Genomic DNA, 26,826 nt, shown 5'->3' on the forward strand with positions numbered 1-26,826 from the left:
CATGCTATACTCATGGACTGGAAGGCTCAGTTTTATTAAAATGACTGCACTGCCCAAAGTAATTACAGATTTAATGCAATCCCTATCAGAATACCAATGCCATTCTTCTCAGAACTAGAACAAATAATTCTAAAATTTATACGGAATCACAAAAATAAACCCCCCACACACAAATAGCCAAAGCAATCTTGAGAAAGAAGAACAAAGCTGGAGACACCACACTTCTTGATGTAAAATTATAGGACAAAATTATAATAACCAAAACAGTATGGTACTGGCACATGACTCAACACACAGATGAATATAACAAAAGAGAGAGCCCAGAAATAAACCCTCACTTACATGGTTAATCTACAAGAAAGAGGATAAGAATCTACAATGGAGAGTCTTCAACAAGTTGTGTTAGGATACTGGACTATTCTGTTACACCATATACAAAAATAAAACTCAAAATGGATTAAGGCCTTAAATGTTAAGACCTAAAATCATTAAACTCCCAGAAGAAAACAGAGGTAGTAAAATATCTGATATTAATCTTAGTAATATATTTTTGGATATGTATCCTCAAGCAAGGGAAACAAAAGCAAACATGAACAAATGGGACTTCATCATACTAAAAGCTTCTGTATAGCAAAGGAAACCTACAAAACAAAAAGACAACCTACTGAATGGGAAAATATATTCACAAATGATGTATCTTATAAGAGACTGATACCTAAAATATATAAGGAACTCACATAACTCATTAACAAAAATAAATAAATACTCCAATCAAAAAACAGGCAGAGAACCCAAAGAGGCATTTTCCCAAAGAAGACATACAGATGGCCAGACGTATGAAAAAATGTTCAACATCACTAATCATCTGGGAAATGCAAATGAAAATCACAGTGAGATATCACCTCATACCAGTTAGAATGGTATTATCAAAAAGTCAACATAAGTGTTGGCAAGGATGTGGAGAAAAGGGAAACCCTTATGCACTGCTAGTGGGACCAAAAATTGGAGCAGCCACTACAGAAAACAGTAAGGAGGTTATTAAAAAATAAAATAAAATAGAACTAACATACAACCCAGCAATTCTGCTTCTGGTTATTTATGCAAAAAAAAGAAACCATTAATTTAAAAAGATATATGCTCCACTATGTTCACAGCAGCATTATTTACAATAGCCAATATATGGAAGCAACAGAGGTGTCCATCAATAGATGAGTGGATAATGAAGATATGGTACATATACATAATGGAATATTCTGCTACTTACAACAACATGGATGGACCTGAAGGGTATTGTGCTACATAAAATAAGGCAGACAGATAAAGAGAAGTACCACATGATTTCACTTATATGTGGAATTTTTAAAAAATCAAAACAGAAGAAAAACGGACTCATAGAAACAAAGAACAAATAGTTCATTGCCAAAGGAGTGGGAGGTGGAGAGATGGGTAAAAAAAGGTGAAGCGGAATATAGTTAATAGTAGTGTGATAAATTTGCATGGTGACAGATGGTTACTGGACAGTGTGGTTTAGCTCTTTGTATTATATAAATGTCGAATCACTGTGTTGTATACCTGAACCTAATATAGTATTTTATGCCAACTATAATAAAAATAATTGCTTTGAAAATAAGCTTAATCTATTTTAACGAGTTTTGCTTTTTCTTCAAAATGTAACACCCCCGGTTCTTTACATCTAGGCATAAGCTCCACCCCAAACTGCTCAATGCAATTTACAGAGTTTTCCAGAGCTTCTAGGTCTACCATCCCCGAACCTTCAGTGGGCCAACATGGTTTTAAATAGCTTCCACAAAGTGTACAAGGCAGCTCAATCCCCCAGAACACCAGTCATCTGATCCCTGATGTCATTCTAGGCCAATTCCATTAGCTAGTTGAGTGTTGCAGTTATCGTATTTGTAGTTATAGTAATAATGGTAACAACAACTTCTAGCTATTTTGTTAATATTTTTAAACTCTACAAAAATGCCTCGAGGAAGTCTTATCTTTATTTCATAGTTGGGGAAAGAGGAGCTCAAAAATGATACGCAACTTCTCTGAGGACACCAGCAAGTAAGGGTGGGCCTGAATGTGAACCGTCAGGGCAGTGTGACTCCAAAACCCACACTCTGTCCACTCTACCAAACTCAAATTCCATTTCATAGACCCATTATTAATGCTTATGGAGGCATTTTCTAATGTGAAATCTTAATAACACATTATACACAAAGTCTGTCCAGAAAGTATTCATCCATGTACTATGAAAAATAGAGACATTTATCAAAGAAGATACAAGAGACAAGAAACATTGTACATAGGACAATGACTACTCAGTCGCCTTCAAAATAGACACCTTGGGACCTCACAGTTATCCCAGTGTGTCTTCCACTGTTCAAAACATTCTGCAAAATCCTTTGTTGTAATTGCCCTCAGCTGCCCCATCGTATTTTTCTGAATCTCATCGACAGTCTGAAATCTCTTCCCTTTATAGGTAATTTTACTTTTCGGGAAAGCCAAAAGTCGCAGGGTGCCAAATCTGGGCTGTAGAGGGCTGATTCACCTCGATGATTTGATGTTTCAACAAAAAGTTCTGCACAAGACGTGATGCATGAGCAGGCACGTTGCCATGATGAAGCTGCCAATCACCGGTTGTCCATAGCTGCAGCCGTTTTCATCGTATTGCATCTCTCAACCAATGAAGAACAGTGAGGTCATTCTCCTTGTTAACTGTTTGGCCTGTAGGGGCATACCGTGATGGACAATACCTTCCCAGTCAAGCAACACAGTTAGCATGGTCTTGATCTTATGACTTGGCCACAATTTTGCCGTGTGTTCTTCACAGCATGGAAAACCAGGCAACTTCCATTCAGACGACTGACTCTTCGTTTCCAGGTCATAGCCATAGACCCATGATTCGCCTCTTGTTATGACCTTCTTGAAGAAATCTGGTTTACTGGTAGTGATTTGAACCAAGTCATTAGCAAGTGCAGCACAATGGTCCTTCTGCTCTGGGAGCACAGGCCACAGAATGAATTTCACCACTACACATTTCATGCCAAGATGCTGCATCAAAATCTTGGACACAGTAGTTTTTGGAATCCCCAAGTCAGCTTCTAGTTTTTGCACTGTCAGTCATAAATCTTTATTGATTGCAGCCCATAAACGTTCAACATTCTCAGGTGCTCTGCTTGTTGCAGGCCTTTCAGATGTGAATCACTTTTAACAGGTTTCAATCATCCTTGAAGCATTTGTGCCACACTTTTATTTGCACTGCACTCATTGCATTGTCCCTCAAAACCTTCTGAATCATCGGAATGGTTTCCATAGGGGAATGTTCAAGCTAAATGCAAAACGTGATGCAGATTTGTTGCTCTACTCACTCAGTCACTTTGTGTGACGGCCACACAGTGCACATGTTCACCCAAAGGCACCTACCACCCCCACTGACTAATACAGTGAAGTTGTCGTTGTTCATGCATGTGCATTCCAGTCCACTTTCCTTCATTATATTATCAATGGCTGGATTTTTTCTGGACAGATCTTCATACATTCCAAATATATGTAAAATAAGCCACTGAAATTATTAAAGATCAAAACAAAACCTATTCCCAAAGGCAGTTATGGAGAGTTAAACTGTGAAATATATAAAAGTTAGCAGGAAAAAAAACCTGAGGAAAACCAGAACCAAAGTAAAATGTCTATCAACAATATAAGGGGTCTCTTATGCATCCAATTTAAATATACAGGGTCCAGCACAAATAACAGCCCTTTTAATTACAAAATCTTTTATTATAAAATAGTAAGCATGTAATTCTGTAATATAACAGCATCACACTCAAACACACCATATGACATTTTAGGTGAAATGTTCAAATTAAAACTATAAATTATTACACCCATATTATTACCCTACCAACCATACTCAAGCTGACCTTACTTCTGCCAGACTCTGTATTTTAAACATCACTGATGTCATTTCAAAATAATACTTTGATTAGTTCTTTTAAGTGTGATAGCATCTGGTTGTGTTTTTCTTATATAGTAGCAGAATAACAACATTTTAAACCAACATATATCACAGCTAGGTGAATAAAATTGTTCAAAAATATTTAAAAATATACTCTAAGTTGCTTCAGTATACAAAATTCAACAATAAAAAAATTATTATGATACAAATATATAGTGATACTTACAAGTAATACCAACCAAGATGGACCTTATCAGAAATTCACAGATTTGCTTCCATTTAGCCTGAATTTTAGACGTGATCACAGGGATAATAATCTCTGCTGGAACGTAGAACTGAATGGAGTATGTCACAAAGATGCCAAAGGAATACAGAATTTTCACTGATTGATATAACCTGTGTAAAAATTTCAAAATTTAGTCATTCTTTTTTTTCCCCAGCTTTATTGAGGTACAAGTTAAAAATAAAATTGTAATATATTTAAAGTTTACAACATGATAATTTAAGATGCATTGACACTGTGAAAGGATACCCACCAGCGAGTTAATTAACAGACCCATCACCTCATATATGCACTTTTTTTGTGTGTGTGTGTGAAACACTAGTTGTACTGTCTTAGCAAATTTCAATTACACAATGAAGTATTATCAACTACAATCACCGTATCATACATTAGATCCTCAGACCTTATTCATCTTATAAGTGAAAGTCTGTACCCTTCCACCAAGCCTTCTTTTCACCCATCCACCAGACCTGGCAACCGCTAATCTACTCTCTATTTGTATGAATTGGACTTTTTTTTTTTCTTTAGACTTCACATATAAGTGACACCATGCAGTATTTGTCTTCTCTGTCTGGCTTACTTCACTCAGCATAGTGCCTTCCAGGTTCATTCACACTGTTATCTTAGTATGAATCTAGCATTCTCCCTTTTTATTTTTCATGTTATTTAAGAAAGATAAGAAATCCAACACAAGCTAAGACCAGTGTATTACAAATGAAATGCTTATTTATATTAAAAAGCCAACTTATTTCTAAATTTCTAGACAACAGAGGGACAACTCATTTTGACAAGCCTAGAAAGCAGTGGCACGCAATGATTCATGAAATACTGTCAGAAAGATTTCATTTTGAGCTAAGCCAATTTTCTGAAGGTTAGGCTGAGCCCCATAAAGAGCCACTGTTTTTTTCAATTTTCTTTTTAAAAACTTAGTATACTGTATGCCTTTGATATCTCACTCATTTGCATAAAGAAGAAAAACTTCATACTGGACTCTGAGTTACAGAGTTCTCCTTGCTTAAAAAAAAATTGGTAAGTATGGCATTGGTTGCAGAACCAATTTAGATGCCTACTTTGTAGACTAAAGAATGATTCTTCATTCATTCTTCAAAAAAATCAAAGAATGATTTTCAACTTGCAAACTTCTCTGGATGTATAGAAATTGAACCTATTTTAAAGTTGTATTAATTTGGGTTGTTGTTTTGTCCAAGTAAACTTACCTTTTTTTAATGCCCAGTGCTTCAAAAAAGCTCAGCAATTTTCAGTTTTATAAATATCTTTAGATTTCTACATTGTAGATAGCTTCCTGTCAAAACTCAGCATGCATGTCTTAATAAAAACTTTATTAAGTACACATTACAAATGCACCCTATATATTGCTTCATTTAAATAGAATATGGTTCTAATAATAAAGAGAATATTAGGACACCATATTATTTAATTTATTTATAATGTGTACTGTGTTCTGAAAGGATTGAGGATACATACAGTATTGAAGCCGACCAGTAAAATAGCGGGGGACATAAGTGACAGGTTATGTTGTTTTATCAGGAACCCAGCAAGGATAAGTGTTAAACTTTTTATTAAAGTGTCCATATTAAAAGAATCCATGTTTTGCTTTTCTACTTTACTCATTTTTGGAACACCCTACAATTTTTAATCATTTTTTAAAAATCTCATGAGGATCTATAAATCATAGGTGGTCTCCCCTGAAGATTATAAAAATATTCTAGATTATATAAGTAAAGAAATCAGTAAAAAATTCATGTTTAAACTATAAATCCAAGAATTCACCTTTATCATCAAATATTGGCAACCTGTATCTATAAAACACCCAAACCAGTTAAGAAACTCGTATCGACCTACCATACATCTTGAGGAAGATTTAAAGTTATGCTGCCTTTGATATCATCCTGAAAACACATGTATCCTAAGGTAGCTAATGTTACATACAAAGTTGTAACAATTCCCATGCCGATATTCAATGCTTGGGGAAAGCGTTTTGACTCTTTCATTTGATTTTCAAGTGGAAGGACCTAAGAAGAGAATGCAAATAATACAAATAACTTAAACCAATCTAATATCTTGTCTTGTATATATACTTATTAATCTTTCTATACTTTATAAGTAAATCTTTTTCTTTTTAAACACTTAAAATTTTTGAGTATTTTCTATATGCTATACACATTTCTTTTACACTACGGATTTTTAACTCTTAAAAATATTTAAAATCAGTTCTTAGCAAGCAAACCCATTTTTTTAAAAAAATAAGTTTGAACACTTTCCCCCGTTGTCAACATTTTACAACCAAAGTACATTTGTTACAATTAACAACCAACACTGGTACATTACTACTAAACTTCAAACTTTATTTGGATTTTACTAGTTTTTCCACTTGTCCTTTTTCCCATCAGGAAATACCACACTGCATTTTGTCGTTGTGTCTCCTTTGTCTCCTCTGGTCTGTGAGAGCTCCTCGATCTTTCCTTGTCCTTCGCTGCCTTGAAGGTTCTGAGGTACTGGCAAGGTATTTACCATAATGTACCTCTATTTGGGTTTACCTGATGTTTTTCTCATGACTAGACTGGGACTGTAGGTTTTAGAGAAGGATATCGCAGAAGTGAAGTGCCCTTCTCATCATATTTGTAATCAATATGATTTTTCACAGGTGACGTTAATTTTGGTCACTTGGTAGAAGCAGTGTTGACCAGGTTTCTCTGCTTATAAAGTTCTTCCTTTCCCCTCATCTACTCTTGTTCTTTGGAAGTCAGCCCACACTCCGGGGACATGAGGGAATTAAGCTACACCTCCTGAAGGAGGACCATTTACACAAATTATTTGGAAATCCCCCTAACTGGACTGAATTATGTACCTATTGAATGATTTGTTCACATTAGCATGGATTCATTAGTTTTTAATACTTTGAGTAAAAGTAAAAAACCGTGCTATTTATTTTGTTACTCAGATTGCCCTAGCTTTGGTCATCACAAATTCTATCAGGCTGGCTCCTGTGGCCCCTTGACCTGCCTCCATTCTTTTACTTTTTTGAGCACTTCCGTACTTTCTGGCACTACCAGATGTTCCAGACCCATCTTGAATTTCCTTGCTTCAGCATTAGAATCAGTCATTTCTCCAGAGAACTTTAGTTCTTTTGTAGGCAACGATATTTAGAAATCAAGACCTGGATGCTCAGTGTGCTTGTTGCTACTGGGGTCTCACTGCTTCTAGGGCCTCTCAGCAGACAGTGCTAGAAAACAAATGTGTAGTACCCATGTATACACAGTTCTATAACTGTTTCTATATCTGTCCACCTGTGTCTATTGTCTGTTAGTGAGATGAATAAATTATTTTAATTATGTAAAGAAGTGAAGGAAAAGAAAAAAGACTAATTGAAAAGTTTTTAGGCAAACCTTCAGAGACTTGGACTATATGATTTGACTATACTGTAAAAGACACTAGTAACAACAATAGCAATTATTTACTGAGTGTGTACAGTGTTCCACATATTTTTTTAAAAAGCTTTGCATGCCCAATCAAAAGACCCAGGGTAGTTGAATGGATAAGAAAACATGACCCACACATAAGCTGCCAACAAGAGACCCACCTCAGAGCAAGAGACCTACACAGATTGAAAGTAAACGGATGAAAAAAATATTCCAAGCAAATGGGCAAGAGAAAAAGGCCGGGGTTGCCATACTTGTATCGGACAAAGTAGATTTCAAAACAAGGGCCATAAAAAGAGACCCAGAGGGACACTTTAATACTTAAAGGAAGAATCTATCAAGAAGACATAAACATTGTAAACTTATATTCATCCAACAGAGGGGCACCCAAATATATAAGGAAAGTCTTGGAGGACTTCAAAAAAGATATAGACAGCAAAACACTGATAGTAGGGGATTTTAACACCTCACTGTCAAAAATGGACAGATCTTCCAAACAAAACATCAACAAGGATATTCTGGAGCTGAATGATGCCCTGAATCAAACAGACTTAACTGACATATATAGAACCTTCCATCCCAAAGAAGAAAAATACACATTCTTTTCAAATGCTCATGGAAGTTTTTCAAAGATAGACCACATGATAGGACACAAAGCAAGCCTCAGCAAATTCAGGAAAACTGAAATAATATGAAGCTTTTTCTTGGACCACTAGGGCTTGAAGCTGGAAATCAACCTCAAAGAGAAACTTCAAAAACTTGCAAACTCATGGGAGACTGAACAGTACGCTATTGAACAATGAATGGGTCAATAATGAGATAAGAGAAGACATCAAAACATTTCTGGAAACAAATGAAAATGAGCACACAACAGTCCAAAACCTATGGGACACAGCAAAGGCAGTCCTGAGAGAGAAGTTCAGAGCAATACAGGCTTACCTAGAAAAGACAGAAACATTTCAAATCAAAGACCTCACACTACAACTTCAAGAACTGGAGAAACAACAACAAATAAATCCCAGAGCAAGTAGAAGGAAGGAAATAGTCAAGATTACAGGAGAACTGAATGACATAGAGACGAAAAGAACAATCCAAAGGATCAACCAATCCAGGAGCTGGTTCTTTGAAAAGAGAAATACAGTCGACAAGCCTTTAAGCAGACTCATCAAGAAAAAAAGGGAGAGGACCCAAATTAATAATATCAGAAATGAAAGAGGAGAAATCACAACTGATACCACAGAAATACAAAGGATTGTCAGAAACTGCTATGAACAATTAATTATATGCCAAGAAATCTGAAAACCTGGATGAAATGGACACATTTCTAGAAAAGTATAATCTTCCAACACTGAGGGAAGAAGAAACAGAAAGCTTGAGTAGGCCGATAACAGCTGGGGAAATTGAAGCAGTCATCAAGAAACTCCTGGCACACAAAAGCCCAGGGCCAGACGGTTTCCCAGGAGAATTTTACAAAGCATTTAAGGAAGAGCTAACCCCTGTCCTTCTCAGACTATTCCAAAAAATCCAAGAGGAGGGAAGACTCCCAGACTCTTTTTATGAGGCCAGCAACACCCTAATCCCAAAACCAGATAAAGACCCTACAAAGAAAGAAAACTACAGGCCAATTTCGCTGACAAACATAGATGTTAAAATCCTCAACAAAATACTGGCAAACCGCATCCATTAAAAAGATTATCCACCACGATCAAGTGGGATTCATCCCAGGGATGCAGGGATCATTCAATATACGCAAGTCAATCAATGTAATATATCACATAAATAAAAGACAAGACAAAAACCACATGATCATCTCGATAGATGCAGAAAAAGCATTCGATGAGGTACAGCACACGTTTATGATCAAAACACTCAGCAAAATGGGAATAAACGGGGCATTCCTCAACATAATAAAGGCCATATATTAAAAACCTACAGCCAACATCATACTCAACAGAGTATGATACAAAACGGAGTATCATACAAAAACGGAAAGCTTTCCCGCTAAGATCGGGACCACGACAAGGATGTCTGCTTTCACTGCTTCCTTTCAACATCGTATTGGAAGTCCTAGCCACAGCAGTCAGACAAGAAAAAGAAATAAAAGGCATCCAAACAGGAAAGGAGGAAGTAAAGCTATCATTGTTTGCAGATGACATGATAGTGTACATAGAGAATCCTGTAGACTCTACCAAAAAACTCCTCAACCTAATAAGTGAATTTGGCAAAACAGCAAGATACAAAGTCAACATTCAGAAATCAAACGCAGTTTTGTACATCAGCAATGAAATAGAAGAAGAAATCAGAAAAAAAATACCATTCGATATAGCAAGAAGAAAAATAAAGTACCTAGGCATAAATTTAACCAAAGACATAAAAGACCTGTACGCAGAAACCTATACAACATTGAGGAAAGAAATTAAGGAAGACACAAATAAATGGAAGCATATACCGTGCACATGGATTGGAAGAATTAATATCATCAAAATGTCCATATTACCCAAAGCTATTTTTAGATTCGACGTGATCCCTATTAAGATATCAATGATGTACTTCACAGAAATAGAACAGACATTTCAAAAATTTATATGGAACCATAAACGACCCCGAAGAGCCTCAGCAATTTTGAGAAAGAAAAACAAAGTAGGAGGGATCACAATACCAGACATCACACTATACTACAAAGCCACTATACTCAAAACAATCTGGTTCTGTCACAAGAACAGACCCATAGACCAGTGGAACAGAATAGAAAGCCCAGAAATAAGCCCAGGTCTATATGGGCATCTAATGTTTGACAAAGGGGGCAGAAGCTAAAATGGAGCAATAATAGCCTCTTCAACAAATGCTGTTGGGAGAGCCGGACGGCTACATGCAAAAAATTGAAACTGGACCACCAGCTGACACTGTACACAAAAATAAACTCAAGATGGACAAAAGACTTAAATATAAGTTGCAACACCATAAAAGTCCTAAAGGAGAACATTGGAAGGAAACTCTCAGATATCCCACGCAGCAATTTTTTCACTGAGATGTCTCCTAAAGCAAGGGACATAAAGGAAAGAATAAACAAGTGGGACCTCATCAAAATAAGAAGCTTCTGCACGGCTAAAGAAAACATCAGCAAAATGAAAAGGGAGCCAACCGAATGGGAAAATATATTCGCTAATGATACATCAGATAGAGGTTTGATCTCCAAGATATATAAAGAACTCGCTCAACTCCACTCCAAGAAGACAAACAATCCAATCAAAAAATGGGTAAAGGACCTGGGCAGACACTTTTCCAAGGACGAGATACAGAGGGCCCAGAGGTATTTGAAAGGATGCTCAGCATCACTGGCCATCAGAGAAATGCAGATGAAAACCACCATGAGGTACCACCTCACACCGGTCAGAACGGCCATCATAAACAGATCAACTAACAACAGGTGCTGGCGAGGCTGTGGAGAAAAGGGAACCCTAGGACACTAGGAATGGTGGGAATGCAGACTGGTGCAGCCATTGTGGAAAGCAGTGTGGAATTTCCTCAAAAAGCTGAAAATGGAACTGCCTTTTGATCCAGTGATTCCCCTGCTGGGACTATACCCTGAGAACAGCAAAACGCCAATACAAAAGAACCTATGCACCCCAATGTTCATAGCAGCACAATTTACAATAGCCAAGTGTTGGAAGCAACCTAAATGCCCATCAGTAGATGATTGGATCAAAAAATTATGGTACATTTATACAATGGATTACTACGCAGCACAAAGAAAAAATGAACTACTAAACTTTGCGACAGCATGGATGGAACTAGAGAGCATTATGCTAAGCGAAATAAGCCAGGGGGCAAAAGACAAATACCATATGATCTCACCAATAAGCGGAACCTAACCAACAATACAAAGATGCAAGAAAAATAAGACCAGCAACACTGAAAGGAAAAGAATCCAACAGAGACAAGAGGGAAGGAGGGAGGGGCAACGGGGAAAAGGAAGGGAAGGTGAAAGTCAAGGAACATATAGCAAGGACTCATGGACAAAACCAAAGGGGAAGAGCTGAGGGAGGGAGGAAGGGAGGGGGAAAGGGAAAGTGGTGCGGTGTAGGCAGAGACAAATGTATTTGAAAAAAAAAAAAGAAAAAAATAAAAAGCTTTACATGTAGCATTTCACATCATCCTTACAATAACCCGATGAGATAATAACTCTAATTTTATTTCCACTTTTCAGGTGAGTAAGTCAGAAATATGTGGAAATATCAAGTGGTTAACAGGAGAGAGAACAGAGAACAATTTGGGTGCCCTGGGGATAATCAAGACCTGAAATAAGGGGCCATGGTCAAGAAAGGTGCCCCTGAAGCAAGAAAAGGGGAAAGGGGAGGACATTAACATTTACACAGGCTTCCTCTGTGCCAAGCAGCATTGCTGGTACTTTATTACATAAAATCTTATTTACGGAATAGATTTGGGGAAATATGAAAGGACAATCAACACGCCTTAATCACTGACTGGAATGAGAAAACCAGTGAGACTGAAAAAAATTACTCCAATGTTTCAAGCTCGAGTGATTGAAAAACTAAAAGAAATAAGGAAGTGAGAAAGTAAAGCGGGTTTTGCGTAAGAAAGTATGTGTCCCACTTCAGAGTTGTTGAATTTGAGGTGTCAGAGAAACAACACGTAGCTGGAAATGTCCAACCGTTAACTAAAGCTTAATAGGTAAAGACAGAAGTGAAAATTTGAATGAAATATGCCTGTAACAGTAATAAATGGAGCTATAAGAACTTGTGAGGATTCTCTAAAGGAAAATTCAGGGTAAAATGGTATAAAATTGGTTTTAGATATATTTTGTCATGGTTCATATAAACAGATGCTTATAAGTGGTTTTGCTCTCATAACAAACGATCAGACTATGAAACACAAGCTATGGAGTAGACAGCGATACTATATTTTCCATATATCTATACATTCCAGGCTTTTAAAAAATTGGAAGCCTCTTGAATGAAAATACAGTCAAACCTTGGTTTGCGATCATCTTGGTTCTCAAGCAACTCAGTTCTCAACCAAGTTGTTCACAGAAAAAATGTCTCGGTTGTCTAACAAAAACTTCAGGTCCGGATTCTCTACCCAACAACCCTTTCACACTGATACCTATATGATCAGTCATTCATCCCTCAGGAGACAAAGGAGATTCAAAGGAGATTTGTTTTCAAACAAACTGCTTCTTGAACAGTTTTCCAGAACAAATTAGGTTTGAGAACCGACGTTCCACAGTATTTTAAGATCTTAAAATTCTCAGAATGCTGTATCTCTGCAGCTGCCAAGACTGGGCAGGTCCACTCGAGACTCAGGTAAATGGAAGAAAATGTGCAGAGCCGTGGGGATGCCGGACGTGCCTTTAGTCACGGGGGAACGAGCAACGCAGGCTATGGGCCGCATGTCTGTGTCTGCGCACACAGTGAGAAGCCTTCACCTTCTACTAGAACAAACAAAGCCAGCGACAGGCCAAACTGTTAGGTAGCGTAGTATGATTGTGCACATGAGAGCCCACTTCATGTTATGGGAACCATTTATCCGACCCAGTTCCAAGGATATGTGAGACTGACACTCAAGGCTGTGAGAACACTGCTTTATCGGACCCCTTCAAGGCTGTGAGAAAGTGCTTCCCTTAGTTACCCGGACACCTGGGTGAGGGAATCAGACTGCCTCCACTTACCCTACAATCTCTTAGAATTAGCTTTATGATAACATTATTTTTCAAAACAAATATGATATGCACAAATCCAAAGGGAGAATGTGTATGACTCTTAAGAAATAGTAACATTATAACACTTTTAATGTACTTCAAATCATCTAGTCTATACCATATGATGTTTGGGATTTGTCTGGCTATTACTCAGGCTTGGCAGTGTAGATGGAATATAGATAAAACAATATTGGCTATGACTTAATGGTTTTTGAAACAAGGTGATGCTTACATAAAAGTTCGTAATATTTCCAAATTTTGTGTTTTGAAATTTTCCATAATAAAATGTTAAAAATCATCTAATCTAATTTCCTTATGTAACACATTAAGATAAAGAGAATTAGAGAGTTTAAGTCATATGTCTAAACTAAACTCGGTAAATAGAAGAACTAAACTACACTTCCAGTCTGTCATACCAAAATGCAAATTGTGTTCTACAAATAAAGTTAATAGAAACAAAAAAAATACATTTTTAATGTAGCTTGACTACATAAATATTTGCATTGATTTAAGATTTTAAAAAATAATAAAAACTAAATCCTTACCACTCCTATGCCTTCAAAAGCAAATACAGCAGTACCAAAAAAAAGTGGGTATTTTTTCCAGCCAGCCACTACCGGAAGGTTGTGGGGATCTGGCATATTCTGGAGAAAGAAAGAAAAAAATAAGGTAAGTTACATCTGTACTTATTTTAAAGAATTTTAAATGAAAAATCAAAAAGCAAAATCAAACATTTCGGAGCTTCACAACAGCAAATAACGTATTATAAAAAGATATAAATTCTTTCAACAAACACTTTAAGCATCCTATATTAAATGTAGCCAAGCTGTTAGGATTTCATGGCCAAAAGCAGCTGATTTCCTCATGCCCACACATTCCATCTGACCTAAATGATCCTCATTACCTGTTTCCACCTGCAAGTCCCAGGCTGTTCACACTGGGTATGGCTCCTGCCACAACAGGAAATATATAAGCATAATCAAGAGCTGAGCTGAGAGCCTTTTAATCAATTATTAACCACTGTGGATGGTGTTCAACAAAATTCATTCTCCGCTCTATTTTCATTGCTTTTAGTTTCTATGACACCTGGTTCCTGATTTTTACTTTGTACCTCATAACTCTGTTGCTCCCTAGTACAGGTCTCCCCGTTTTCAATGTTTCAGTTTTTGACCTGACAGTTGACATTAACCTATTAACATTCACTTGTGCATATATGCCTTGACTCTGGCTTCGATTACTTGGTCCTGACTCATGTAGCCTTGTTCCAACTCTTGCTATCTGGAAACTCATGGGAACTGTACATCCTGTGCAAGATCTCTGGCTCCACAATGGCCGCTTCTTCCAGCTACACCAAGTCAGGTCCCTACTCTCCTTGTTATCCTGTGTTCTCTACCTTATTTGACTGAAAGTGGAATTCAAGTCCAAGAGGATGAACTAAGAAACAGAAGTGTGAAAGGACACAGGAAATTTGGGAAATAGAAAGCTCTAGAACATCTGAAACTTAGGTAGAATTTTGTGATTAATGATGATACATGACTAAAAACATAAGCTAGGGTCAGAATAAAAAGGGTATTAAACTGTTGGGATCATTTGATAACACTAAACTGTTATTCAAGTTTCCCCCACTCGTGAGTTTCCACGAGGACCTCCATTTAAGGACCTCTTTTTTTGCTCCACTAATTCTTACTTCTTCAGCCAATGGACCAGGAACTCTAGAAAGCCTTGAGATAGTTTTACCTGTCCCTTTCCACTCTTCTATGTTACAAGAAAGAATCTACAAATTTTGGAATTCAGAGATGGGGGAAATTCAGAAATGAAACATACATCCATCATAAGAGAGTTTGTAATGCATTGCTATCAGAGATTTTAGAACAATCACTTCGGCAGCAGTAGGTAAGACAGATTGGAACGGGGAAGATTAGAACAGGGAGTCTCAACCTTTTCTGAGTGGTTGGCCCCTCTACAAGATGAAAGCTATACAGCTGCTCAGTAGAAAACACATTTATACACAGAAACACTAAATCTTGCAAATAATATTAAGGGGTTTGCAGTTCCTATCGATAGATTCTTTTAAGGGAAGTGGATTAAGAATGCACTGGCTATAAACAATGAAATCAGTTGAGGTTATTACATACTTCAGGGAAAAGAGGTTACGGACCAGTGCACTGTCAATGGACCACAGTGGTGGCAGCAAATAAAGGTCCAGAAGTAAAAGAAAATTGTAAGATTAGATCCATACTCCCATCTTTTGTGATTGGTTCAAATCTTAAAGGAATAAACAAAACACTAATAAGTCCTTTGTTTCATGTTAGGCAGTGTACCAAGTCATGATGCTAAATCTCGCAACCCTAATAGGAGAGGTATTACTATCTTCTGAGGCAAGGGCATAGACCCCAGAAGCATATTTACCAAGATTCATCAACAGATCTCACTACAAAGCCTGTACTTTAAATCTCTATATCATATGCTTTTCCAATAAGCAGTATCCTCCCAAAGGAAAGCAAAGTGTACTAATTATCTGCTCTGTGCCACGTATGAAATAGGGGTCTTCACATATCATTATTTTTACCTCCCAAGTAAACAAAGAATTTACTTATTAAGAAACATGACAGTGAAAACTTGTTATACTTACCCTAAGAACATATTGATAAATTATCACAAGGCTGACAGCCATGGAAATGTTGGCAAGGAATGAAAGCACAAATAGATTCTTTAGCTCACGAATGAAGACCAAGAGAATTATAAATGGAAGAAAGCAAAGCATATATATCCTTAGGTCAATACTTCTTCTCTCACATGGATTTGATGAATTGGTACTATTCAAAACAAACACTTTACTCTCCAGGAATCCTTCATGAACCTACATAGGATTATCAAGAGAATAAGACAGGGGGGTAGAGACTTCCATCAACTTAGAATCATAAAAAGGGAAATAAAAAGAAACTTATGATCTATACACACAACGATAAAATCCTTTATGTTATTTACATTTGTCAAGATGCTCTAGCTTCATATATATACAATATACATATGTAAAATTTAAGGGTAATTAAAATAGGATCACTTTCTTTGCAAAGTAACTTCCTTTATTATACTGTGAAGAGCAAGTTCACTAGAAAATTATGAAGGTAATTTTACAAATTTATTTTGAAGCTTTGTGACTAACCATGATGCTTCATGATCCCTGCAAAGGCTCAATTTGCTTCTGAGATAATCAAAAGGGGAAGCATACTTGTCTAGAATGGCTGCTGGTATGCTATCTCAAGTTATTTTTTTCAAAGTAGAAAGCTCTAAGTACCTCTTAGAAATGTACAGTAGGCAAGACAAAATTTAGAAATCATAGCTTTAAAATTTCTGTATAAATCATTTATACATTATCATCATATCAATAATATCTATTGAGAATCCACTAAATTCATGCATGGTCATATGCTAGACAGTAGATAAATTTTTGCCAGAGCAAAAAACTTTTATAAAATAAATCATCTTTACCTTGAAATTTATTCAGCCCAAGTTTTGCTAGAGCAAAAAACTTGTATAAAATAAATCAACTTTACTTTAAAATTTATTCAGCCACTTTAAACCAATATTCAGTTTTCAAAATAGATACAATGATTTACAGGATCCATATATTAAAACTTGTCTGATTCAATTAACCACATACCCAGTTTACTAAAATAGAAACAAAATGACAGAGAACTTTAAAAAACTCACAGCAGAGGCAGATTATACCATAATTTAAACACCCATGGAAATCTATTTGCCCCCAATACTGTACTCTCCTTTGAACACAATGACATTATCAAGTCCCTGGATACATAAATCCTTAAGAACTAGACCTTACAGTAATAATAGAAAGTATCTTTTGAGTACTTTCTATGTGTCTGTACATCCAATTAAAATCTCAAATGGGTGATAGTATTAATTTCAATTTATAGTTGATGAATCTGAGGTTTAAGAAGTGTAAAGAAAATTTCCATAATATCAAGCCAGTAAGTGGTGGTTGTATAATTCAAACCTAGGCGTGAGACTCCAGAATCCAACTTGCAACAACTATGGGTTAACCTGACCAACACGCTGCAACGCCGAAGGCAGGGCCTACCCAGGTAACCACCTGGCCTCCACTCCAACATCTCTAAATACAATCAGTGCTAACAGGCCAACAAATCAGAAGTTTAGAACAAAATTCTCACATGGTTAATAATTCAAGTGTTTTCATTAATTTTACATTTATAATCCATGATAAGCAACACTTAGTGCATATAAAAATGTATACATCATCTTCAACGCAGAGAATGTATCTACTACTTCAGGTTATATAGGCAATTCATTACTAATATCAGACTAACAAACTCTCAGGTTACACCACGCACCATTTAAGAAATGCAAAACTCACATTTATCTTGTAACTAGCCATCAAAACTACCTATTTTCTATAATTTGAAACAGAAGCTAAATTGGTAATTCACATTACTTGGCTCTTGAAAAGATATTTTATTTATTGACTCAATTTTCTCTGTAACCAAATGATTTGGAGCCAAATACTTCTGCATCAAGAAGTAACTCCAATAATTGGATTAGATATTGATCCATGTTAAGCTCTAACAAGGATAGCTGGCTGACAAAAGAAAAGCAGTTATATAACCAGTTTTTAAAAGGGCTATTTGAATCATTAGGTGCTTGGGAATCTGAAATTAATTCTATCACAAGTATCTCATAATAATTTAGTATTCTTTGGCAGAACAATGGTTATAAAAATTCTCAGGATTAAAAAATAAAATAAAAATGTAGATACATACCCAGAGCAAGATTCAGGTAAACATTTGAGTCCTTTGGTGCCCTCTAGAGACAGAGACTGGCTATCTAATAGGACTTCCTATGATCTCACATGTTTACCAAAATGCAAAACACTGAAATAAATATTATAAAATAAAATTACTAAATTCAGTTGTTTCCACTTAGAGCTCAAATTTACTAAAAACCACTACTTATTAACTTTTAAATTATTCGGAAATTTAATAGTTAAAATTCCACAGGCAGACTACGTGTTTCGGCAAAGCCACAATCAGAATCAACGCCGTATTACCCTGCATTTGTATGCTGCTTCACATTTTACAGTCTTTCACAAACCTTTTGTGAGCTGAGCAGTAAGTTTATGAGGAACGAGGGGAGATTCTGTTACTATTCCCATTTTATAAACAGGGAAACTGAGGTTTGAGTAGAGGTAAGGGTCTTGTCCCATGTGTGAGTTAAAACTGAGGGAGCTGGGATTTGAATTCAGATCTTCTGACTCTAAAGCCCATACCAAGTCTTTGGTATCGCTACATTTTTTTTCCTAATGTAGTATCCCTTCCCCACTCTTCAGGCCCATATATACTACTTTATCTATCTGAAATTTTCTCAAGTATCTTAGAGCAAGACCAGAGAGGAGCAATAACCACAATGGACTAAATCATCCGAAGCACTACAGCTTTTTCACGCTGCCAATTGTCTGCGGTGGCTTAATGAGACCAAGAACAGCCAGATGGCAGCTACAGAGCAGGATGTTCACACATCTGTACAACAAAACCCGTAATTCTTCAATTTGATAAAATACCACACTTCAATTTTGTGTAGATTAAGGCAGTAATAATCTGACAGTTTTTATCTGTGTCAGTAGTAGTAACTGGTAAGGTTTAATCAGCCTATGTGTCTACAACTGGAGACGGCTATCGAACATGGGAGAATGCCTGTGTAGAAAGTGAGATTCTCTGCCGATGCTGTTTCAGTGACCATCGGTGTGCTCTGCAAAGGTGACAGGCTCATTATTCCTTTCAACTTTTCTCAAGTCTCAATGAATGTCTTTTTCCTTGTTGCTCTTTATGCCTCAAAAGGACTTTCATCTTTCTATCTATAACAAGCATTCTCCTTACCTCCCAGAGAGTCACTTTTTCTACCTGGTATTCTAGCATATGTGCAAATGAGTTAAATTCTTCCATTTAATTTTGGAAGCAACTGATATTTTATAGGAGAAAGTCACCAATCCTAAGCTTGCAGACATTTATTTTATGTACTTCATATACTCTTTATGTCACACACACATACACACACACACGACTAAAATCAGACAATGTTCTGTCCTGCGATGAACAGTTAACACACTGGGTGGCAGCTGTGTCAGACCCCTAGATTTTAGCCTAATTCCATTGACTTAGGTCACACTGCTCATGCATTGTGAGACTCAGTTTCCTCATTCGTCAAATGAGCCCAGTACTGACATTACAGAGTAGTTGCAAAGATTAAATGATATATGTCACAGCTTATAAATATAAGATCATAGGCATTATTAGCATTATTTACTATTCATAAATTCAAATCAAGTTTGTTGGTTGCTTTCTTAGGAGATAATGAAGAAATAACAGTCCACTACCATGTTGCACAATCCTAGAAAGGCATCATTTTCACTGTATGTATATTATTGGTAAGATGATGTCTTACCAGTTCTTGACAAAAAATAGCCTCTCAACTGAGTTAGTAGTCCTGGAAATATGCAACTTGTGGAATTAAATACTTACAAAATTAAAAGCACATCATCTGTAATGAGTAATGCTAATGAAAGCATCAACTGTCTTATTTATAAGAAGGGATTTGACTCAATGAGCCTTTCCAACATTAGAAATCTAAGCTAGTGGCTTTTAAGCAAACTATAGTCCACAGACCAAATCTGGCCTATTTTTGCAAATAAAGTTTTATTTGAAAGCAGCTGTATCTACTTATTTATGTATAGCTGTCTCTGGCTGAGTTAAGACACAGGCCATATGGCCTACAACACTGAAAATACTTATTATGGACTTTTACAGAAAAAGTTTGCCAATTCTTGTCTAAATATAAAATGAAGCATTTTGTATACTTAGAAAAGCAAGTCAAACAAATGACTTATATGGATACATATGGGTTCTTTAGAAAATATTCACATCGTAATTTTACATTAAAATACGTACCAGACAAGTATTATATATTACTATCTATAATGTCTACCACCGTACCATGCACATGTTCATAATTAATGAATGTTATTAATTAAAGAGTAAGGTGTAACATGAGAATAATAAAGGCAAACTACAAGTTAAAGCACATAAAGAAATGTGCTTTGTCATTGTTTTGATAGGGGAGCTTTTTTATTTCAGTGCTTTGCATATTTGTTCAAATTGACAGTCTCTACTAACACTGCAAACCACTACCTCTTAAAGCAAACAATTCAATACAGAGAGAACTACAGAACACTGTACGTATCTAGACACAGCATCCTTTTAGACAATAGCAATAATTTTTGGATTTTAGTAATGTCCACTTTTGTACTTCACTTTTTAGGCTGCTGGCTAAAGCTTTACAAATGTCTCTATAAACTAGCAATGTAAAACATATGCTCCCAAAATCTGTATCTAAATCTCGAGTAGCTAAGAATCAGTAAATTATGTCCTGTCCTGATCTGAAAGAACAAGCATTATTGCTATAATGACAAGAAAAATAAGACGAAAAATAATAACAGAAATCCAACTTGCAAAAAGGAAAATCTACAAAGGAATACGATTAAGGAAAGAAACACATCTGCATATTTAACCATGACTTACTCAGAGGAAATATGATGCTATGACCATGGCATTGGAAGAAAATGACTTCAGTAACAGGAGAAAAATACTTACTTGTTTCACATTTTCAGCTAAGAAGACAATATAAACACTACAGAAGCCCAGCTGTGTTATCACCAGAAAAAAGTCAACCACACTCCTGAAAAGAGATGCCCTCAAATGAGTATCGTTAAGAGCTGCTGAAATGTCAATATGTATTTTCTCTTTTTAACTACTTCAGAACATTTTATCATAGTGTACATTCTTTTCACTTCCTTAAAATAATACATAAAATATTTATTTTGTACAAAAATAATACATTTATGATCAGTATGTCACTAAGTTATTATTGAGCAAAAGAATGTCCCATCAAGTTAAAACGCCAAAATTTTCCCACCACTTATTTCTGAAATTCAACAATTTATAAGTATCTGCTTATAAAGTGATTTAATAAGAATATTATTTCTTTTAGATTAAGTGTATCTTTCGTACTTCTAAAGGTCTTTTTCAGATCATCCCAGTGTATTTCCCAGCTCTCCCGGCTTCATGTCATTTGCTAATATGATGAGCATACTCTCTACTATCAAATCACGAATAAGAATATGAAATGGGGGGCACAGGAGGCATGGCCCTAAATCATACCATCGGAGACCTCTTCAGTAACTTAGCTCCATCCTTGTTTTTAATTACATGCTCTAGAAAATTCCAGCTATATAAAATAGTGTATGGGAGTGGGGAAAGGATCTCACCAGTCAAATTAGCATTATTTGGGTGTGGTAGTTAATCAAGTCACAAATTTGCCTTCATGTTAATATACAGCCTATACTCCTCAATTTTGTTCTGGGAACAAAGAGTGCATATACCTATTAATTCATTATAGTCTCTTGTTTGACCATCAATGTAAAACTGTCAAATAATCTGGCCCACGAATCTACAGACCTTCTTCTGCCTTCTGAAACTAGAAGAGCCCTTGCCTGCATCATTCCTGCCATATCTCTACAGTTCTCTCCATGGTTCCTCAGAGATCTCATTTGTAAGGAGCCTTGGTACCCTGAAATGAATTCAAGTTTCTTCTCTCTGATGAATTATATTTAAGTATTCCCTTAAAATCTCTTCATTCACCTTGGACTTTAGTATCCCATCAACAATCATTCCAGCCACTTCCATGTGAAAGCCATTTTTCTTGATAGAAAAAACAGACAAGGTTGCCTCTAGACTGGAGCAGAAGGAGGAAGAAGATACCCTTCTGGGGGCAAATCCTGAGGGCATGAAACTCTGTTTCTTCCTTTTCCTACTCAGTATTTCAAGAACTCTTGAGAAGCTCATAAACAAATTTAAACTCCTAAAAATCCTAGAAAGGTGTTATTTAACCATAAGCTACTTTATTAACACTGTTCTTTTTCTTCTTTTAAATTTAACCACACATATCATTTGTACCATAGTTAACACTTTGTTGATTGCCTATGCTTATTTTTCCAGGCCTGTATTCATCTGACTTTGATTAGCCACGTTCACTGATGAAAAACGTTACATTTAAACAATAAGATTAGAGTATGCTGAAATATATGCTTCAGATGTCTTATAACCATGTAGCTAAACAGCATAATTTCATCTGAAATAATGAGATAACTTTTTTCTTGTTCTTCTCCTTTACTTAAAAAATCACTGAACATGCTTATACCATAGGTTAGCCTACTGCTTCATAAACATCATTTTATTTAAACTGCTGTAGTAAGCCTGTGATGCAAGTATTATTATAAACTCATTTGATAATGAGGTAACTAAAACAAAATGATAATTTGACCAGGTCACAAAATTGAAAAGTGGTAGAATTGAGACCTGAACCCAAGTCTATCTAACTTTGAAGATTACATTTATTTCCTGAACGTTATCATACTTCTATTTAGTATCTAGTCAGATTACATTACTTAAAATTAATATAATTTCAATAACCGGATATCAATAACACAGCAAGTCCTTACCGTCCCCATGCTGCTTGCTTCTGAAGACAACTCCAAGGACTTACTTCCATTGCAAAGCTCACAGTGTCACTATAACCTAATGTTGACTTTTTAAACCTGAAATGTAATAACATATGTGTAAGTGAAAAAAAGTAAGTTAGTTCATAAATTCTCCCCTTGAAGAGAACATCAAATAAATAAGAAGTAATTAATACAAAGTTATGCTCTAACGGGAGTTTTTGAAATTTCAAGAATTTCATACTCATAAAATATGTCTCATGAAATTTAAATATTTATCTGTCCTATTTCCAACATATTTGTTTTATCTACTATAAAAAAGTTTATATATTTGTAGAATTCATATGACATAAATATTTATGCTTCACCAATTTAAACATTTCAATTACCTAAAAATATCAACTACATTGTTCATGTCTCAATTATTTCATTATTAGAATAGCATGATTTAATACATCTATACAAGGCTTTATAATATATTTTCACATATATATCTTATTTAATCCTCAAAATAGCCCCAAGAGGTAGTACTAGTTCTTCTGTCCTCTATCCTATTTTTTTTTCAAGTATACATTGTTATTTAAAGAGCATAAATGACTTGCCCAAAGTTTAAAGAACATTTAAAACCATAACAACAAAGAGTTAAGATTAGAATATTAGTTTACTGGAATAGACGCTAATTATTTTTTAATAGCTGGCCCATTGTCCAGTAGAGGTATTTCATGACACAAAGATAAAGAAAAAAATATTATTTTATAGACTACCTACTAATCCACATATCTCCAAAGAACACCAAAGTCATTATACCCCAACTGAATTACCAATAAATTAAAGAGGATTACGCTATAACTAAAAGCAGTACTGCCTTCATTTCCCCATATATCTTTCCTGATTTTTTTCACTTACACTAAGTAAAAAAAAACCACTCTATTCCACTAAGAAACCATTCCACAAATAAGACTATATTTTAAAAGAAGTAAATATATCTAACCAGAAATCACTAATAAGTCTGTATTTTAAAAGAAGTAAATAGGCCCAGGTAGTTCAGTTGATGTCCCAATATGCCAAGGTTGTGGGTTTGATCCCTTGATTCTTGTATGTGGTCAGGGCACATACAAGAATCAACCAATAAATGCACAAATAAGTAAGGAAACAAATTGGTACCTCTCTCTCCCTTCCTCTCTCTCCTGAAAATCAATTTTTTTAAATAAATAAATTTTGACTAGATTTCAATCATATGAAATGTTACCTTTTTCCACATTATCTTAAACTTGTCTATATAACAAATTACAGGAAATACAACTAGTAGTTGCCAAGCAGAGTAAAAATATAAGACTAATGCTTTAAGTAACTACACAGCTTCAAAATAAATACTTAACAAATCCACATTTACCTCTGACATAGAAAGTGACTGCAACGTACCAAAATGTGCATACAGTGAACAGAAATAATTCCTATAAACACAAGGCTGATTGGTCCAAGCTATAGGGGAGAAAATTATAAGGTTTAAATATTTAAGTTTCACAAAAATTAAGTTGCCTTATAAGCAATGAAACAATGAACTACTCATCTGCAGTAAATAAATATTGTTGGACAAAATAGTTAAGTAATTATTTGTATAAGGGAAAGCTAATAAAGTGGATACAGAAAGAATTTCAGTAACACTTAACCACATGATTCCATATTATCAACTTGGCAGTCTAAACCTATGAATACACAGTATACATATGCAACAAAGGCAGATGGAATACAACATCTTATTTAACACGAGATGGCAAGTCTATCACTACTAGTGTCCCGACATAATAATTATATGCAACAATTAATCATTACCCAAATGATTAAAAAAGTACTATATCAATCTTGGATTGTGGACAATCCACTTCTATAGTTTGCCGGTTTAACACTATGTGTGACAAAATGTGTCTAGAAGATAATTATTTGAAAAAGTAGTACAAAACAAATTTCAAGTATTTATTACTATAATTAAAGTTATTCCTGGATTATTGAGACACAGACAAAATATTGCCAAAGTTTATTTTATAATCAGAAATTGTTAAGTTTCTCTAGATAAGGATGGACAAAGTCAAATACAGAGAAAGATGATAATTAAAACTGTTTCTTAGAAAACTCATCATTTAAAAAAGATTAAATATAATCTCATTACTTCATAGGTGAATTCTCCCCTATCTAGATTCGCTGTAATTATAATTGGTTCTAACAATACTTTAAATATTTGTTTTCAAAAAATATTATTCTTTTTTTTACTATTGTTCTTTAAACCTGAAAATTATGTGTTTTACTCTGAATCGAAAAAACTATAAAATTTCACTAATACAAATGATCTGTTCTATAAATGTATTTGCTAATATGAGTACACTGCTTACATCCCTGAAAATCCAATAATAATAAGATATAAAAATACCTGAAAAAAATCAAATACTATTTTAGGATCTTTCCGTCAAATAATACATATTAATTAGGTAGGAAAAAAGTAAATAACTGTCATTTTTTTGTTAGATACTATTATCATAGTTCACATAACTTTATCAATATGATGGCTAAATGATTCCTAATTGTCACCTGACCATATTTTAGTTGACAAGGCCAGATAATAATCTGTGGTGATTTTTTCTGTACATTAAGGCTGACAATGGTATCTTAACTAGAGAGTCTTACCACTATGCCTGCATTCTTTATTGCCAATGGAAGTCCTAAAAGGCCAGTTCCAATATTTCCTTTAAGAAGATGCATAAGAGTTTGTAAAAATCTGAAAAATAAAAGTTGTAAGATTTAAACATCTTAGAAGAAAAGCTATTAAAATCACACCATCATGATTTTAGCATTAGGAGGTAACTTGAAAATTAATCCAGGCAAGGAATCAACATTTCCATTCAACCACAAGTTAAATGGGCCAGAGGTCATATTTGGTTCAAGTTCCATTTTTGCCACTTAGATATAAAATACAGAGGGTTATTTTGGAGATTAAATGAGATATTTAAGTAAATTATTTTTGTACACATTAGAGTAATAAAAAATAACTGGCTCATTCTTTGCTGCTATAATATTCAGAACAGTGTTGAAGATTAAAGCTAGGCTGGTAAGACATCATTTATTGACATCATCTATAATCATAGTACTAAACATATTTGATCTATGATCTGTGATCAGTGTAAGAGAAAGTTAATCAAACAAAAAACACACAGGTTTTAAAACAATGTGTGCCATCAGGTAAGATAATACTAATTAACTTTTAGACTTTATGAACTCCCTAAGGGATTTCACCTAATAAAAGTTTCCAAGAGGCACTTGAAGGAGATCTCTTAACCAAGAAAAAAATAAATAAACTAGGACGAATAGCACAAGTTTCAAATTTATGAAATAAAAATGCTTGCTTAAAATTTTTTGGTTTGTACTATTATTTTCTTATCAATTAAAATGTTACTTTGCTTAATCATTAAATTACTATTAGAATAGGGACTTACTCAAATCTATTAAAGATGATAAAATGATGAAAAAGGTTTAAAAAAAGTTCCATTGCATAAAGAAGGGTTTACTACCTACCTCCCACTGTCTAACTTCTATCCACTTCAGAAGCAACATATCTTAAAATTTCTATTCTTCTCAGTCAGATCTCCCTTCAAGCATTTGAAATATATCATCATTGTAGTAATTCCTATATACTGCTCTGTAATCTAGCTGTATTTCTTTTTTCCCAAATAGACTATAAACACCTTGAGGGCAGGGACTATGTCTTTCATTTGTGTCTTTTGTAGTACCTAGTAAAGTGCCTCACCAGTAGAAAATGATCATACAATGTTTACTAAATGAAAAAAA

At 35.1% G+C, this 26,826-nt stretch overlaps 1 protein-coding gene across 2 annotated transcripts in view; it reads right to left on the reverse strand.

Annotated features, from left to right (window-relative positions):
- Nucleotides 1–26,826, reverse strand: part of SLC36A4 (solute carrier family 36 member 4) — a 48,736-nt gene that overhangs the window by 7,066 nt on the left and 14,844 nt on the right. Inside the window, exons 3-10 of one of the 2 annotated variants that reach the window (XM_054577695.1) lie at nt 25,669–25,759; nt 24,383–24,471; nt 22,993–23,088; nt 21,086–21,170; nt 16,036–16,263; nt 13,949–14,047; nt 6,108–6,277; nt 4,188–4,357 (exon numbers count right to left, since the gene is read on the reverse strand). In XM_054577695.1, coding sequence (XP_054433670.1) covers nt 4,188–4,357; nt 6,108–6,277; nt 13,949–14,047; nt 16,036–16,263; nt 21,086–21,170; nt 22,993–23,088; nt 24,383–24,471; nt 25,669–25,759 — 1,028 coding nt within the window. The remainder of the gene's footprint in view (nt 1–4,187; nt 4,358–6,107; nt 6,278–13,948; nt 14,048–16,035; nt 16,264–21,085; nt 21,171–22,992; nt 23,089–24,382; nt 24,472–25,668; nt 25,760–26,826) is intronic. The other variant, XM_054577696.1, reaches the window with a different exon arrangement.

Source organism: Pteronotus mesoamericanus, unplaced genomic scaffold (assembly GCF_021234165.1).
Source record: "Pteronotus mesoamericanus isolate MK-2021 breed Mesoamerican mustached bat unplaced genomic scaffold, CSHL_Meso_final contig_457, whole genome shotgun sequence".
NCBI lineage: Eukaryota > Metazoa > Chordata > Mammalia > Chiroptera > Mormoopidae > Pteronotus > Pteronotus mesoamericanus.